General features: G+C 45.2%; 1 protein-coding gene across 2 annotated transcripts in view; it reads left to right on the plus strand.

Moving 5' to 3' along the window:
* The window catches only part of fam193a (family with sequence similarity 193 member A), a 241,983-nt gene that overhangs the window by 146,228 nt on the left and 81,466 nt on the right, over window positions 1-14,289 (plus strand). For both annotated transcript variants that reach the window (XM_078560819.1, XM_078560827.1), the window contains exons 5-6: window positions 2,474-2,641; window positions 13,021-13,249. In XM_078560819.1, the coding sequence (XP_078416945.1) occupies window positions 2,474-2,641; window positions 13,021-13,249 (397 nt within the window). The remainder of the gene's footprint in view (window positions 1-2,473; window positions 2,642-13,020; window positions 13,250-14,289) is intronic.

Here is a 14,289-nt window from a genome sequence, read left to right on the forward strand (position 1 = left end):
AAGTTATTCGGTACCCCTGAATATGCGTGCACTAGATCAGATAGGCACACTTTCAAGGATTCAGCATCTTTAGTGGATGCTGGTTTGTGGTGGGATAGCTGTGCAGAGGAGTTTGAACTCAGCATGTAATTAGGGGGAGACGATGGCATTGTAGTATTGTCGCTGGACTAGTAATCCAGAGACCCAGGGGACCCGGGCTTGAATCCGGCCATGGCAGATGGTGGAATTTGAATTCAATATAAATCTGGAATTAAAAGACTAATGATGACTATGGAACCATTGTTGACTTTTGTAAAAACCCATCTGCTTCACTAATGTCCTTTAGAAAAGGAGATCTGTCGTCCTTACCTGGCCTGGCCTCCAGACCCTCAGCAAAGTGGTTTACTCTTAAACGCCCTCTGGCATGGCCGAGCAAGCCACTCAGCTGTAACAAACTGCGACAAAGTCACAAAAAAGGCATGAAACCGGACGGACCACCCGGCTTCGACCTAGGCACTGGCAACGATAATGGCAATCTCAGCCCTGTTGGCCCTGCAAAGTCCTCCTTACTAACATCTGGGGGCTAGTGCCAAAATTGGGAGAGCTGTCTCACAGACTAGTCAAGCAACAGCCTGACATAGTCATCCTCATGGAATCATACCTTAGAGACAATAACCCAGACACCACCATCAGCATCCCTGGATATGTCCTGTCCCACCAGCAGGACAGGCCCATAGAGGTGGTGGCACAGTGGTATCCAGTCAGGAGGGAGTTTCCCTGGGAGTCCTCAACATCGACTCCAGACCCCATGAAGTCTCATGGCATCAGGTCAAACATGGGCAAGGAATCCTCCTGATGACCACATACCGCCCTCTCTCAGCTGATGAATTAGTGCTCCTCCATGTTGAGCACCACTTGGAGGAAGCACTGAGGGTGGCGAGGGTCCAGAATGTACTCTGGGTGGGGGACTTCAATGTCCATCACCAAGAGTGGCTCGATAGCCCCACCACTGACTGAGCTGGCTGAGTCCTAAATGGCGTAGCTGCTAGACTGGGTCTGTGGCAGGTGGCGAGGGAGCCAACAAGAGGGAAAAACATACTTGACCTCATCCTCATCAACCAACCTGCAGCAGATGCATCTGTCCATGATAGTTTAGATCGGAGTGACGACCGCATAGTCATTGTGGAGACAAAGAGCAGCCTTCACATTGAGGGCACCCTCCACCGTGTTGTGTGGCACTACGGCCGTGCTAAATGGGGTAGATTTCAAACATATCTAGCAACTCCTGACTAGGCACCCATAAGGTACTGTGGGCTAGTAGTAGCAGAATTGTACTCGAACACAATCGGTAACCCCTTGATGCCACACTCTGTCAAATGTTGCCTTGATGTCAAGGGCAGTCACTCTCACCTCAGGAGTTCAGCATTTGTCCATGTTTGAGGCTGTAATGAGGTCAGGGGGAGTGGCCCTGGCAGAACCCAAACTGGGTGTCAGTGAGGTTATCGCTAAGCAAATGCCGCTTGATAGCACTGTTGATGACCCCTTCCATTACTTTACTGATGACCGAGAGTAGATTGATGGGGCAGTAATTGGCCAGGTTGGATTTGTCCTGCTTTTTGTGTAGGACATACCTGGGCAATTTTCCATATAAGGTAGATGCTAGTGTTGTAGCTGACCTGGAACAGTTTGGCTAAGGGCACGGCAAGTTCTGGAGTACAAGTCTCCAGTACTATTGCCGGAACATTGTCAGGGCCCATAGCCTTTGCAGTATCCAGTGCCTTCAGCCGTTTCTTGATATCATGAATCGAATTGACTGAAGGCTAGCATCTGTGATGCTGGGGACCTCTAGAGGAGGCTGAGATGGATCATCCACTTGGCAATCCTGGCTGAAGATTGTTGCAAATGCTTCAGCCTTATCTTTTGCACTGATGTACTGGTCTCCCCCTTCATTGAGGATGGGGTTATTTGTGGAGCCGCCTCCTTCAGTGAGTTTTTTAATTGTCTACCACCATTTATGACTGGATGTGGCAGGACTGCAGAGCTAAGACCCATTGGTTGTGGGATCACTTAGCCCTGTCTATCACTTGCTTATGCTGTTTGGCATACACCCCATTCTACCATTACCATCAAGCCATGGGATTAACCCTGGTTCAATGAAGAGTGCAGGAGGGCATGCCAGGAGCAGCACCAGGCGTACCTAAAAATGAGGTGTCAACCTGGTGAAGCAGTAACACAGGACTACTTGTGTGTCAAACAGCATAAGCAGCAAGTGATAGACAGGGCTAAGTGATCCCACAACCAATGGATCAGGTCTAAGCTCTACCTTAAAACTACCTTAAAGAGTCATCACACACAGAAAGTTTAACCCACAGGTAAGCATCGTTTTGTAAGCAGGAGCCAGTTGGTTCATTTCAAGAAAATGACTGTTTGAAATTGGGCAGCTTTTCTTCAAGGATTGAATTAATAGTTATTGAATGACCTAAATTCTTTGCAGAGAAATATCGGCAGAGAACGAGCGAGAATCTCAACAGCTTCAGCATTATTGGTCAGAGGTACGTTACATGGTTCGATGTATTTATCGACAAGCTGGGACGCCGTTGGCTGATGATCAGGACCAATCGCTGGTGCCAGATAAGGAGGGAATGAAAGAACTGGTAGACAGGTAAATGATTTATAATTTATTAAATATGTTTGTGGAAATCTCTATTTTTAAACTGAACTTTGCCACAGGGAATGTAAGCAAAGCCACTGGAGTTTGACTATATCTGGTTTCCGTTCTGCTTTATATGTGAAGTGATGCATGTTGCATTCTCCAGTGTTCAAGTACTTAATGAGTCAGCAGCCTTCAACATGTAGTTGACCTGTAGCATTTGACAAAAATTCTCTGTCAATAGTTACTCTGCAAGTTGATTTAAAATAACGGAAAATTAACTGAAAATATCCTGGAATCGTACAGTGCAAAAGGACGTCATTTGGCCCATTGTGCTTATGCCAACTCTTGGAAAGAGATGGCCAATTACTGCCATTCCCCCACTCTTTCCCTATAGCCCTGCAAATTTTTCATGCCCTTGACTTGAGGTTCGACGCAATTAGGCTTTTGGGGCATAGCTGAGCACAATCCTGGCCTGAATATGTATAACTCCAGTAACAGTCGTTCTGTAACCATTTAGTTGTTTCCCTTCTTCCCCACACCCCTCAAAAAAGTTAGTGTTGTGAAATGGCTGCATCACTTCAGCCCAGACAGGCCTTTGTCTTTAGTGCAGTGCTACTGTCTTCAGAAACCCAATTGCATGTCGATCATTCTTCGCAGGTTAAATTAAACCAAATGTGTTGTGCCATAGACTCGAATGTGATGTCTTGCAGTAGTTGGAAGGGACCTCTTAAGTGAGCAGAGCAGGATATCAGTGTTTTCTTTTCATTTTCTCGGAGCTGGTGGCTTGATCCAATTCAAAATTCGTAATTCCTAAACAATCATACAGAATATTTTTTGAAAAAAGATTAAAATTAAAGTGAAAATAGCAAATTGTCAGCATTTAACTTAAACGTGTGCGACTAGTTATAAACTTGAAGGCTTAGCTCTGATGAAAAATTACAGAAAGAATTTAAATCTGTGTTTTAACTTGCAGCAAGTCCGATTCCCCTATCACCCTTGTGCTCACTGACCTCTATTGGCTCCAAGTCAAGCAACGTCTTGATTTTATCATCCTTGTTTTCAAATCCCTCCATGGGTTTGCCCTTCCTAACGCTGTAGTCTCCGGCTCCACAATCCTCTAAGATATCTGTGCTGCTCTAATTCTGACCTGTGTGTTCCCAATTATAATCGCTGCACGATTTATTGTTGGCCGTGCTTTCAGTTGCCTTGGCCTCGAGCTCCGAAATTCCTTCCCTCTACCACTTTGACCAAGCTTTTGATCATCTGACCTAATATGCCCTGTGTAGGTTGGTGCCTGTTTTTGTTCTATAATGCTCCTGTGACACACCTTGGGACATTTCATTAAGTTAAAGGTGCTATGTAAATATAAGTTGTTAAATAGCACATTTCGTGCCCTCGCCTTGTTCCAAAGTGCTCTCAACCATTGAAGTATTTTGAAGTGTGCTCACCATTGAAATGTAAGGAGACATGGGATCTAGTTTGCATACAGCAAAATCCCACCAACATCAATGAGATATATGTATACATTTATTTATGTATGGATATGTGATTTGAGTTCACACAACAGGCATGTTTATGGTGAGATTATTTCATATGTATGTGAAAAGGGGACAGAACCCTCCAATATCTGTGCTCCTGTTGCTGTTGGCAACCATGCCTTCAGCTCCAAGGCCCTCAATTCTGGAATTCCTTCCCTAAATTTCTCCACTGCTCTTTTAAGATGACCCTTAAAACGTACCTCTTTGATGAAGCTTTTAGTTATGTGCCCTAATATCATCATATGTGGACTGATGTCAAATTTTGTTCCATAATGCTCCTGTGAAGCGCCTTTAGATGTTGTTTTAATACATGAAAGACGCTATATAAATGCTTCCTGTTTTGTAGAAATGTGTCTCATTGGTCCTCACTCAGCTTGGTAAAGTGTCAAAGGGAAAGCTATTTCTTCTCCTCTCAAATTATTCCTTCTGCTCTCCCCCTGCCCCCCGCCTCCAGCTAATGAATAGAGCTCAGGCCAATGATAGCACTGTCTACTACTGCTGCACCTGTGATAAGCACAGGGCCCTGCATTCTCTGTATGACTCAGCTGAACCAGGAGGGTAACGAGTAAAAACTTGAGTCTTATTATTATTCTAGGTTGGACATGGGACACAAGTGAAAGGATTGCGTTCTTTTGCTCCTGCAGATCTTGACAAAAAAGTAGTTCTGAACTGGAAGAGCAAAAGAATTTAACTGTACTTGTGCACAAGGGAAAATTATATAATGTCTTAATAAGTTTATGAGTTGCATTCTTGAAAGGTCATTCCAAGAATAAAATATACTGAACCAGTCGTGCGAAACCTGTCAGGAAAGGCAAATCAATTTATCGCTAATACTGAAATCTTAATATACAGAACAGAAGGAGGCCATTCAGCACATTGCACCCTCTCTTTGAACGAGCTGCTAATTAGGCAGACAACTCCTGCCCTTTATCTATAACCTTTCTATTTTTTCCTTTCAATGCATATTCTATTCCCTTTCAGAAGCTATGATTGAATCTGCTTCCATCACCACTTCGGGTAGTACCTTCCACATCATCATAACTCGCTGCATAGAAAAATATCTCCTTATCTCGCAGCTGACTTTTAATATCTGTGTTGCCTGATTACTAAACAGTTTCTCCCTATTTAATCAATCAAAACCCCTCAGTTTTGAACATCTCTAAATTTGAAACAAAAATAAGAATTACTGGAAATACTCAGCAAGTCAGTAACCACAGCAGAGAATAGATGATTTAACATCTCGGGTGTGGAACCTTGGACAGAACTGCAAGAAATTAACTATGCACTGCACTTTAAAAGGAACAAGGCAAATGCCAACGCACACCAATAGATTTCTTTGCCAAACGGAAAACCGGAAGTAATTAAATTGCTGAAATGTCATTAACATGAGCCAATTAGAGAACACAAAACATAAGAATAAAAGAATTAGGAGCAAGGGTAGGCCATTTGACCCTTTGAGCCTGCTCTGCCATTTGATAAGATCATGGCTGATCTTGTGGTCTCAAATCCACCTTCTCTGCCCCCATAACGCTTGACTCCTTTGTCAATCAAAAATCGATCTAACTCAGCCCTGAATGTATTCAATGACCCAGCTTCCACTGCTCTCTGTAGAAGAGAATTCCATAGACTAACAACCCTCAGAGAAGGAAAATCATCTCAAATGGGAGACATAGAATCATAGAATAGTTTTTTTCTTTCACAGTGTATGGGCATCTCTGCTAGGCCAGCATTTATTACCTATCCTTAATTGCCTCTGAGAAGGCGGTGGTGAGCTGCCTTCTTGAACCGCTGCAGTCCATGTGGCGTAGGTACACCCACAGTGCTGTTAGGAAGGGAGTTCCAAGATTTTGACCCAGCGACAGTGAAGGAACGGCGATATATTTCCAATTCAGGATGGTGTGTGGCTTGGGGGGGAACTTACAGGTGGTGGAGTTCACGTGCATCTCCCCTACAGCACACGCTACAAATGAATGAATGAATATAAGTTGCCGTAGTCCCAGAGGGCCATAGCCTACCCCCTCATCAGAGAGAGACAACTGGTGGTGAGTTTAACATGAGGGTCACTGCACCTCAGGCGGGGGGTGAGGTTGAGAAGTCGGAGCCTTCATGCATGACCTTAGCTGGAACGGGAATTGAGCCTGCACTATTGAGGTCACTGCATCACAAACCAGCCATCCAGCCAACTGAGCTAACCGACAGTACAGTACAGCACTGAAGGAAGCTATTTGGCCCATTGAGTTTGCGCTGGCTCTTTGGAATTCCAAACCATTTAGTCCCACTCACTGGGTCTTTCTGCACATCCTTGCAGCTTGTTCTCCTGGAAGTAATTATCCAATTCCCTTTTCAAAGCTGCTATTTAATCTGTTTCAACTACCCTATCAGGCAGTGCATTCCAAATTCTAACCCCTCTTGCCCATAAAATCTTTTTTCCTTATGCTTCCCCAGGTTCTTTTCTATCAAATGTCCCCTTCGCCTTTTCTGCTCTAAGGAGAACAGCCTTAGTTTCTCCAGTCTATCCAATCATAATCCCTCATTTCTAGAACCATTTTATTAAATATCTCCTGTCCCTTCTCCAAAACCTTCATGTCCTTAGTAAAGTATTCCAGCTGGGATGAACTAGTGTCTTAGATAGGTTTAGCCTAACTTTCCTGGCTTTTGTACTCTCTGCCTGTATTTATGAAGCCCAGAATCCTCTATGCTTGTGAATCTGTTCTGCCAACTTCAAAGATTTGTGTATAAACACCCCTAGGTGTGTCTGTTCTTGCCACCACCTTTAAAATTAAATCATGTAGCCTGTATTGTGTCTCCTTATTCTTCTGACCAAAATATGTTGCCTCTCACTTAATTTCACATAACAAGAGATTGAAGGTGTTTACATGTGGCACAGGAGGTGAATCACCTTGAGGCAATGAGGAGTGAGGCGTTAGGGCAAGTAACAATGGAAGCACTTTTTAAAATTCATTCATGGAATCTGGGTTTCGCTGGCTGGACCAGCATTTATTGCCCATCCCTAGTTGCCCTTGAGAAAGTGGTGGTGAGCTGCCGCCTTGAATTGCTGCAGTACGCCCACAGTGCTGTTAGGAAAGGAGTTCTAGGATTTTGACTCAGTAGCAGTGAAGGAACGGTGATATATTTCCAAGCCAGGATGGTGAGTGGCTTGGAGAGGAATTCCTAGCTGATGGTGTTCCCATCTATCTGCTGCCCTTGTCCTTCTAGATGGTAGTGGTCATGGGTTTGGAAGGTACTGTCGAAGGAGCCTTGGTGAATTCCTGCAGTGCATCTTGTAGATGGTACACACTGCTGCTGCTGTACGTTGGTGGTGGAAGGAGTGAATATTTGTGGATGTGGTGCCAATCAAGCAGGCTGCTTTGTCCTGGACGGTACAAGCTTCTTGAGTGTTGTAGGAGCTGCATTCATCCAGGCAAGTGGGGAGTATTCCATCACACTCGTGACATGTGCCTTGTAGATGGTGGACAGGCTTTGGGGAGTCATAAGGTGGGTTACTTGTTGCTATTCCTAGCCTCTGACCTCCTCTTGTAGCCACAGTATTTATATGGCTAGTCCAGCTCAGTTTCTGGTCAATAGTAACCCCCAAGATGTTGATATTGGGGGATTCAGTGATGGTAATGCCCTTGAACATCATGGGGTGATGGCTAGATTCTCTCTTGTTGGAGATGGTTATTGCCTGACACTTGTGTGGGGCGAATGTTACTTGCCACTTGTCAGCCCGAGCCTAGATATTGTCCAGGTCTTGCTGCATTTGGACATAGACTGCTTCGGTATCTGAGGAGTCGCGAATGGTGCTGAACATTGTGCAATCATCAGCGAACATCCCCACTACTGACCTTATGATGGAAGGAAGGTCATTGATGAAGCAGCTGAGATGGTTGGACCAAGGACACTACCCTGAGGAACTTATGCAGTGATGTCCTGGAGCTGAGATGACTGACCTCCAACAACCACAATCATCTTTCTTTGTGCTAGGTATGTCTCCAACCAGCGGAGAGTTTTCCCCCTGATTCCCATTGACTCCAGTTTTGCTAGGGCTCCTTGATGCCACGCTCTGTCAAATGCTACCTTGATGTCAAGGGCAGTCACTCTCTCACCTCACCTCGGGAGTTCAGCTCTTTTGTCCATGTTTGAACCAAGGCTGTAATGAGGTCTGGAGCCGAGTGGTCTTGGCGGAATCCAAATTGGGCGTCAATGAGCAGGTTATTGCTAAGCAAGTGCTGCTTGATAGCACTGCTGATGACCCCTTCCATTACTTTACTGATGATTGAGATTGGACTGATGGGGCGGTAAATGGCCAGGTTGGATTTTTCCTGCTTTTTGTGTACAGGACGTACCTAGGCAATTTTCCACATAGCTGGGTGGATGCCAGTGTTGTAGCTGCCCTAGAACAGCTTGTGTGGCAAGTTCAGGAGCGCAAGTCTTCAGTACTATTGCCGGAATATTGTCAGGGCCCATAGCCTTTGCAGTATCCAGTGCCTTCAGCTGTTTCTTGATATCACGTGGAGTGAATCGAATTGACTGAAGACTGGCACCTGTGATGCTGGGGACCTCCGGAGAAGGCCGAGATGGATCATCCGCTCGGCACTTCTGGCTGAAGATTGTAGCAAATGTTTCAGTCTTATCTTTTACACTGATGTGCTGGGCCCCTCCATCATTAAGGATGGGGACATTTGTGGAGCAGCCTCCTCCAATGAGTTTTTAAATTGTCCACCACCGTTCACGACTGGATGTGACAGGACTGCAGAGTTTACATCTGACCTGTTGGTTGTGGGATCGCTTAGCCCTGTCTATCACTTGCTGCTTATGCTGTTTGGCACGCAGGTAGTCCTGTGTTATAGCTTCGCCAGGTTGCCACCTCATTTTTAGGTATGCCTGGTGCTGCTCCTGGCATGCCTTCCTGCACTCTTCATTGAACTCAGGTTGATCCCCTGGCTTGATGTTTGATGGTAATGGTAGAGTGTGGGATGTGCCAGGCCATGGGGTTACAGATTGTGTTCGAGTACAATTCGGCTGCTGCTGATGGCCCACAGCGTCTTTTGGATGCCCCGTCTTGAGTTGCTAGATATGTTCGAAATCTATCCCATTTAGCACGGTGGTCATGCATGCTATATGATGGAGGGTATCCTCAATGTGAAGCCGGGACTTCGTCTCCACAACTGTGCGGTGGTCACTCCTACCAATCGCGTCGTGGACAGATGCATCTGTGGCAGGCAGGCTGGTGAGGATGAGGTCAAGTATGTTTTTCCCTCTTGTTGGTTCCCTCACCACCTGCCGCAGACCCAGTCTAGCAACTATGTCCTTTAGGACTCGGCCAGCTCAGTTAGGAGTGATGCTACCGAGCCACTGTTGGTGATGGACATTGAAGTCCCCCACCCAGAATACATTCTGCGCCCTTGCCACCCTCAGTGCTTCCTCCAAGCGGTGTTCAACATGGAGGAGCACTGATTCATCAGCTGAGGGAGGGCAGTACGTAGTAATCAGCAGGAGGCTTCCTTGCCCATGTTTGACCTGATGCCATGAGACTTCATGGCGTCTGGACTCGATGTTGAGGACTCCCAGAGCAACTCCCTCCTGACTGTATACCATTGTGCCGCCATCTCTGCTGTGCCTGTCCTGCCGGTGGGACAGGACATACCCAGGGATGGTGATGGTGGTGTCTGGGAGATTATCTGTAAGGTATGATTCCTTGAGGATGACTATGCCAGGCTGTTGCTGAACCAGCTCTCCCAATTTTGGCACTAACCAGAGATGTTAGTAAGGAGGATTTTGCAGGGTCGACAGGGCTGACTTTGCTGCTGCCATTTCCCGTGCCTTGGTCGATGTTGAGTGGTTCGTCTGGTTTCATTCCTTTTTTGTGACTTTGTAGCAGCTTGTTAGTGGCTTGCTCGGCCATTTAAGAGTCAACCACATTCCTATGGGTCTGGAGTTACGAATAGGCCAGACCAGGTAAGGGCAGCAGATTTCCTCCCCGAAAGGACATGAGTGAACCAGATGGGTTTTTACAACAATCGACAATGTTATCACGGTCATTAGACTTTTAATTACAGATTTTTATTGAATTCAAATTCCGCCTTCTGCCGTGGTGGGTTTAGAACCTGGGTCCCCAGAGCGTTACCCTGGGTGTCTGGATCACTAGCCCAATGACAATACCACTATGCCATCGCCTCCCCATAAATTCACTTAAAATTATAGAAGCCATGGAAAGTTGACCCAATGTTGAACGAAGGACACAGCTCAATTAGCTCCCAGGAAATATCTTGCTATATTAAAGTTTGCAAATCAACCTACTAATAGGCTGTGCAGCTTTGTACAAGAATGGCTTGTGCCCCAGAGCAGCAGTAGCCTGCTCATCATCCTCTTAAACTCCAGATGCTCTTTTCCCTCCTCATAATTAAATCTTATCCTTGGTGTCATCTCAGTGATTTTTTTCTTCAGCCTTAACATCCTTCCAAACTCACTTCCTTATAGCACTGTGGGTGCCAGGTGGACTGCAGCAGTTCTGGAGGGCAACTCACCACCAACTTGTCAAGACCAATTGGGATGGGGTAAGAAATGCTGACCTTGCCAGCAATACCCATATCCCATGAAAAGATAAAGAAGAAATTCCAGTTCCTCACTGACTGGTTTTCCAATCTGAGGAGGAGTTGTGGAATTTAACTCCATAGACACTATTCTACATTAAGGGCAAATCAAGACTTTGCAATTTGGGTGCACTCCCCCAACTTTACCTGTGTACATCTCAAAATGCTGCTCAATGTTTCTAAATGTTAAGATAGGGCGTTTTTTCACGAATGTGAACCAAGCATAGACCAGTTGCCTGTAAAGATTTAGAGAAAAGAATCCAAAGAGCAGAAAAGGCAGAAACTTATTTTTCTACTGATGCAAGGTACTTTACGTAATGCTCATTCGGTTATCAACCTAGATACACTTGGCACAAGTCAATAAACAGAGAATCTTGTGGCAATACTTGTTTAATCGTAAGACCGCTCTTTCCTCTGTGGGTGTGTCCCTTCCTGGCGTGGGCATGATGTTGGATGTCTGTTCCTGCTGCTCTCCATTTGCACAATTAATTCTATTAAACCCTATTTATCACAAAGCTCTGTCAACCTCAGTAACTACATTAAATGATACAAAATACAATAGAAAATAAAATTACGCATGCCACAAAAGGCATCTTGCATTAGCAGTCTCTGATGAAATAAAACTTAGTCCCATATGCGTATAATGAATTAATTTGCAATATATCTTGAGGCTAACACTGTACTCCCTGACCCCGGCACTTGATTCTTGATGTTGGGTGTACTTGGTGCATTTTTTGTACAGCAAGGGGTCACAGTCTCAGGATATGGGGTAGACCATTTATCAGAATCTCCCAGTGCAGAAGAGGCCCTTCGGCCCATCGAGTCTGCACCGACACGTGAGAAACACCTGACCTACCTACCTATTCCCTTTTACCAGCACTTGGCCCATAGCCTTGAATGTTATGACATGCCAAGTGCTCATCCAGGTACTTTTTAAGAGGATGTGAGGCAACTCGCCTCCACCATCCTCCCAGGCAATGCATTCCAGACCGTCACCACCCTCTGGGTAAAAAAGATTTCCCTCACATCCCCTCTAAACCTCCTGCCCCTCACCTTGAACTTATGTCCCCTTGTGACTGACCCTTCAACTAAGGGGAACAGCTGCTGCTCATCCACCCTGTCCATGCCCCTCATAATCTTGTACACCTCGATCAGGTCGCTCCCCAGTCTTCTCTGCCCCAACGAAAACAACTCAAGTCTATCCAACCTCTCTTCTTAACTTAAATGTTTAATCCCAGGCAACATCCTGGTGAATCTCCTCTGCACCCCCTCCAGTGCAATCACATCCTTCCTATAATGTGGCGCCTAGAACTGCATACAGTACTCCAGCTGCGGCCTCACCAAGGTTTTATACAACTCCAACATGACCTCCCTACTTTTGTAATTTATGCCTCGATTGATAAAGGCAAGTGTCCCATATGCCTTTTTCACCACCCCACTAACATGCCCCTTTGCCTTCAGAGATCTATGGACACACACGCCAAGGTCCCTTTCTTCCTCAGAACTTCCTAGTGTCATGCCGTTCATTGATTACTTCCTTGTCAAATTACTCCTTCCAAAGTGTATCACCTCACACTTTTCAGGGTTAAATTCCATCTGTCACTTATCCGCCCATTTGACCATCCTGTCTATATCTTCCTGTAGCCCAAGACACTCAACCTTACTGTTGACCACCCAGCCAATCTTTGTGTCATCCGCAAACTTACTAATCCTACCCCCCACATAGTCATCTATGTCGTTTATATAAATGACAAATAATAAGGGACCGAGCATAGATTCCTGTGGTACACCATTGGCTTCCAGTCACTAAAGCATCCTTCTGTCATCACCCTCTGTCTCCTACAACTAAGCCAATTTTGAATCCACCTTATCAAATTATCCTGTATCCCATGTGTATTTGCCTTCTTTATAAGTCTCCCATTTAGTACTGAGGTGAGGAGAAACTTCTTCACTCAGAGGGTGGTGAAGCTGTGGAATTCTCTACCACAGAATGCTGTGGGGGCCAAGTCACTAAATATATTTAAGAAGGAAATTGATAGATTTCTGGTCTCTGAAGGCCTCAAGGGATATGGGGAGGGAGTATAGCAATGAGATAGAAGATCATCCATGATCATATTGGATGACAGAGCAGGCATGAAGGGACGAATGACCTCCTCCTCCTATTTTCTATGATTCTAATTTAGTTTTTCTTTTAATGTGAACAATTGAGATTTGTAATAGATGATTAATGTGCTCTTTCTTTTTTCCTTGGCCATAGGTTATGTGAACGAGACCCCTACCAGTTGTACCAACGCTTAGAGCAGCAGGCCAGGGAATATGTTCTTGAAATGAAGGTACGCTTGCTCCGACATCTGTCACTGGGATCCAAAGTCACAACTGTGGCACAAGGCCCGCCACAGGCCCATCAGTTCATCTCGCTCCTATTGGAGGAATATAGCGCACTCTGTCAAGCTGCTCGCACAATCAGCACCTTCCTCATTACACTGGTAAGTTGCAAAAATAAGTAATTACCATAATGCTGCATGCAAGTGTAAAGCTGTGTTCTCCATGTGACATGTACAAACACTGACCAGCAGGAAAGGACCATTTGGTCCATCAAGCCTGCAAGCCAGACTTCCTCACCCCAAAACCCAGCTCAAAGACAACATCTATCCCTAAAAAGTGTTTAATGCTAAAATATTGTGTGTGTCCTCTTTCATACTAAGTCAAAAATGCAGAATTAGACCCAAATATTTAAGTGGTGGAAATTGTCGTGTTTTGGTTTGTGGTCATCCAGGTGTGAAATGGGCCTTCTTCACACAATCATGGGATTTTTCAACATAGGAGGAGACTATACACTTGCGTCAGCTCTCTGAAAGAACTCTGGTCCAAATCTTCCTGCCTCTGGATCATTGGAGATGGGACGTACGTTGGGAAAGGCAAATCCTGACGCATAGACATACGTGGGAATTGCTGGGGAAGTTTAAACTTCCAATGGGTTGATTTCCTGCTGCCCAGGACCCTGTGAATGTCTCCGACCCTGAGCTTCGGGCCGAGGTTTAGGCTAGATACATGATACTTAGCTGGATACTTACCCAGGAAATGTTAGGCAGTTTAATACCTGGCCCAACAGCTGGGTAACTCCACAACTGGCTTCCCTCCCAACCACCAATCAACCCCACCAAACCCTCCCCTTGATCACCTGACAACCCCCTACCCCAAAAGAAATGGGCAGTATTGTCAGGTCGAGGATAAAATTTTGCGGCCAGCAGCCATGTGCCCAGCATTCCTGCTGACCAGAGATCTAAGCTTATCTCTTTGCTCTCATTTTCCCTGCCCTTTCCCCATTTTTTTCTTTTTCAGATATTTTTAAAACTGCTCCTTTTAAAACTGTTATGCATTCTGATTCCACCTATGTTTCGGGTAAGACATTCTATGTCCTAACAATGCTCTGCTCAAAAGAATTCACTGATCCCTTTAGTTAACATCTTGAAAAGTAGGAATGATTTATCCCTATCTACTTGAATTAAAACCCTTTATAATTCTG

Source organism: Cetorhinus maximus, chromosome 2 (assembly GCF_964194155.1).
Source record: "Cetorhinus maximus chromosome 2, sCetMax3.hap1.1, whole genome shotgun sequence".
Taxonomy (NCBI): domain Eukaryota; kingdom Metazoa; phylum Chordata; class Chondrichthyes; order Lamniformes; family Cetorhinidae; genus Cetorhinus; species Cetorhinus maximus.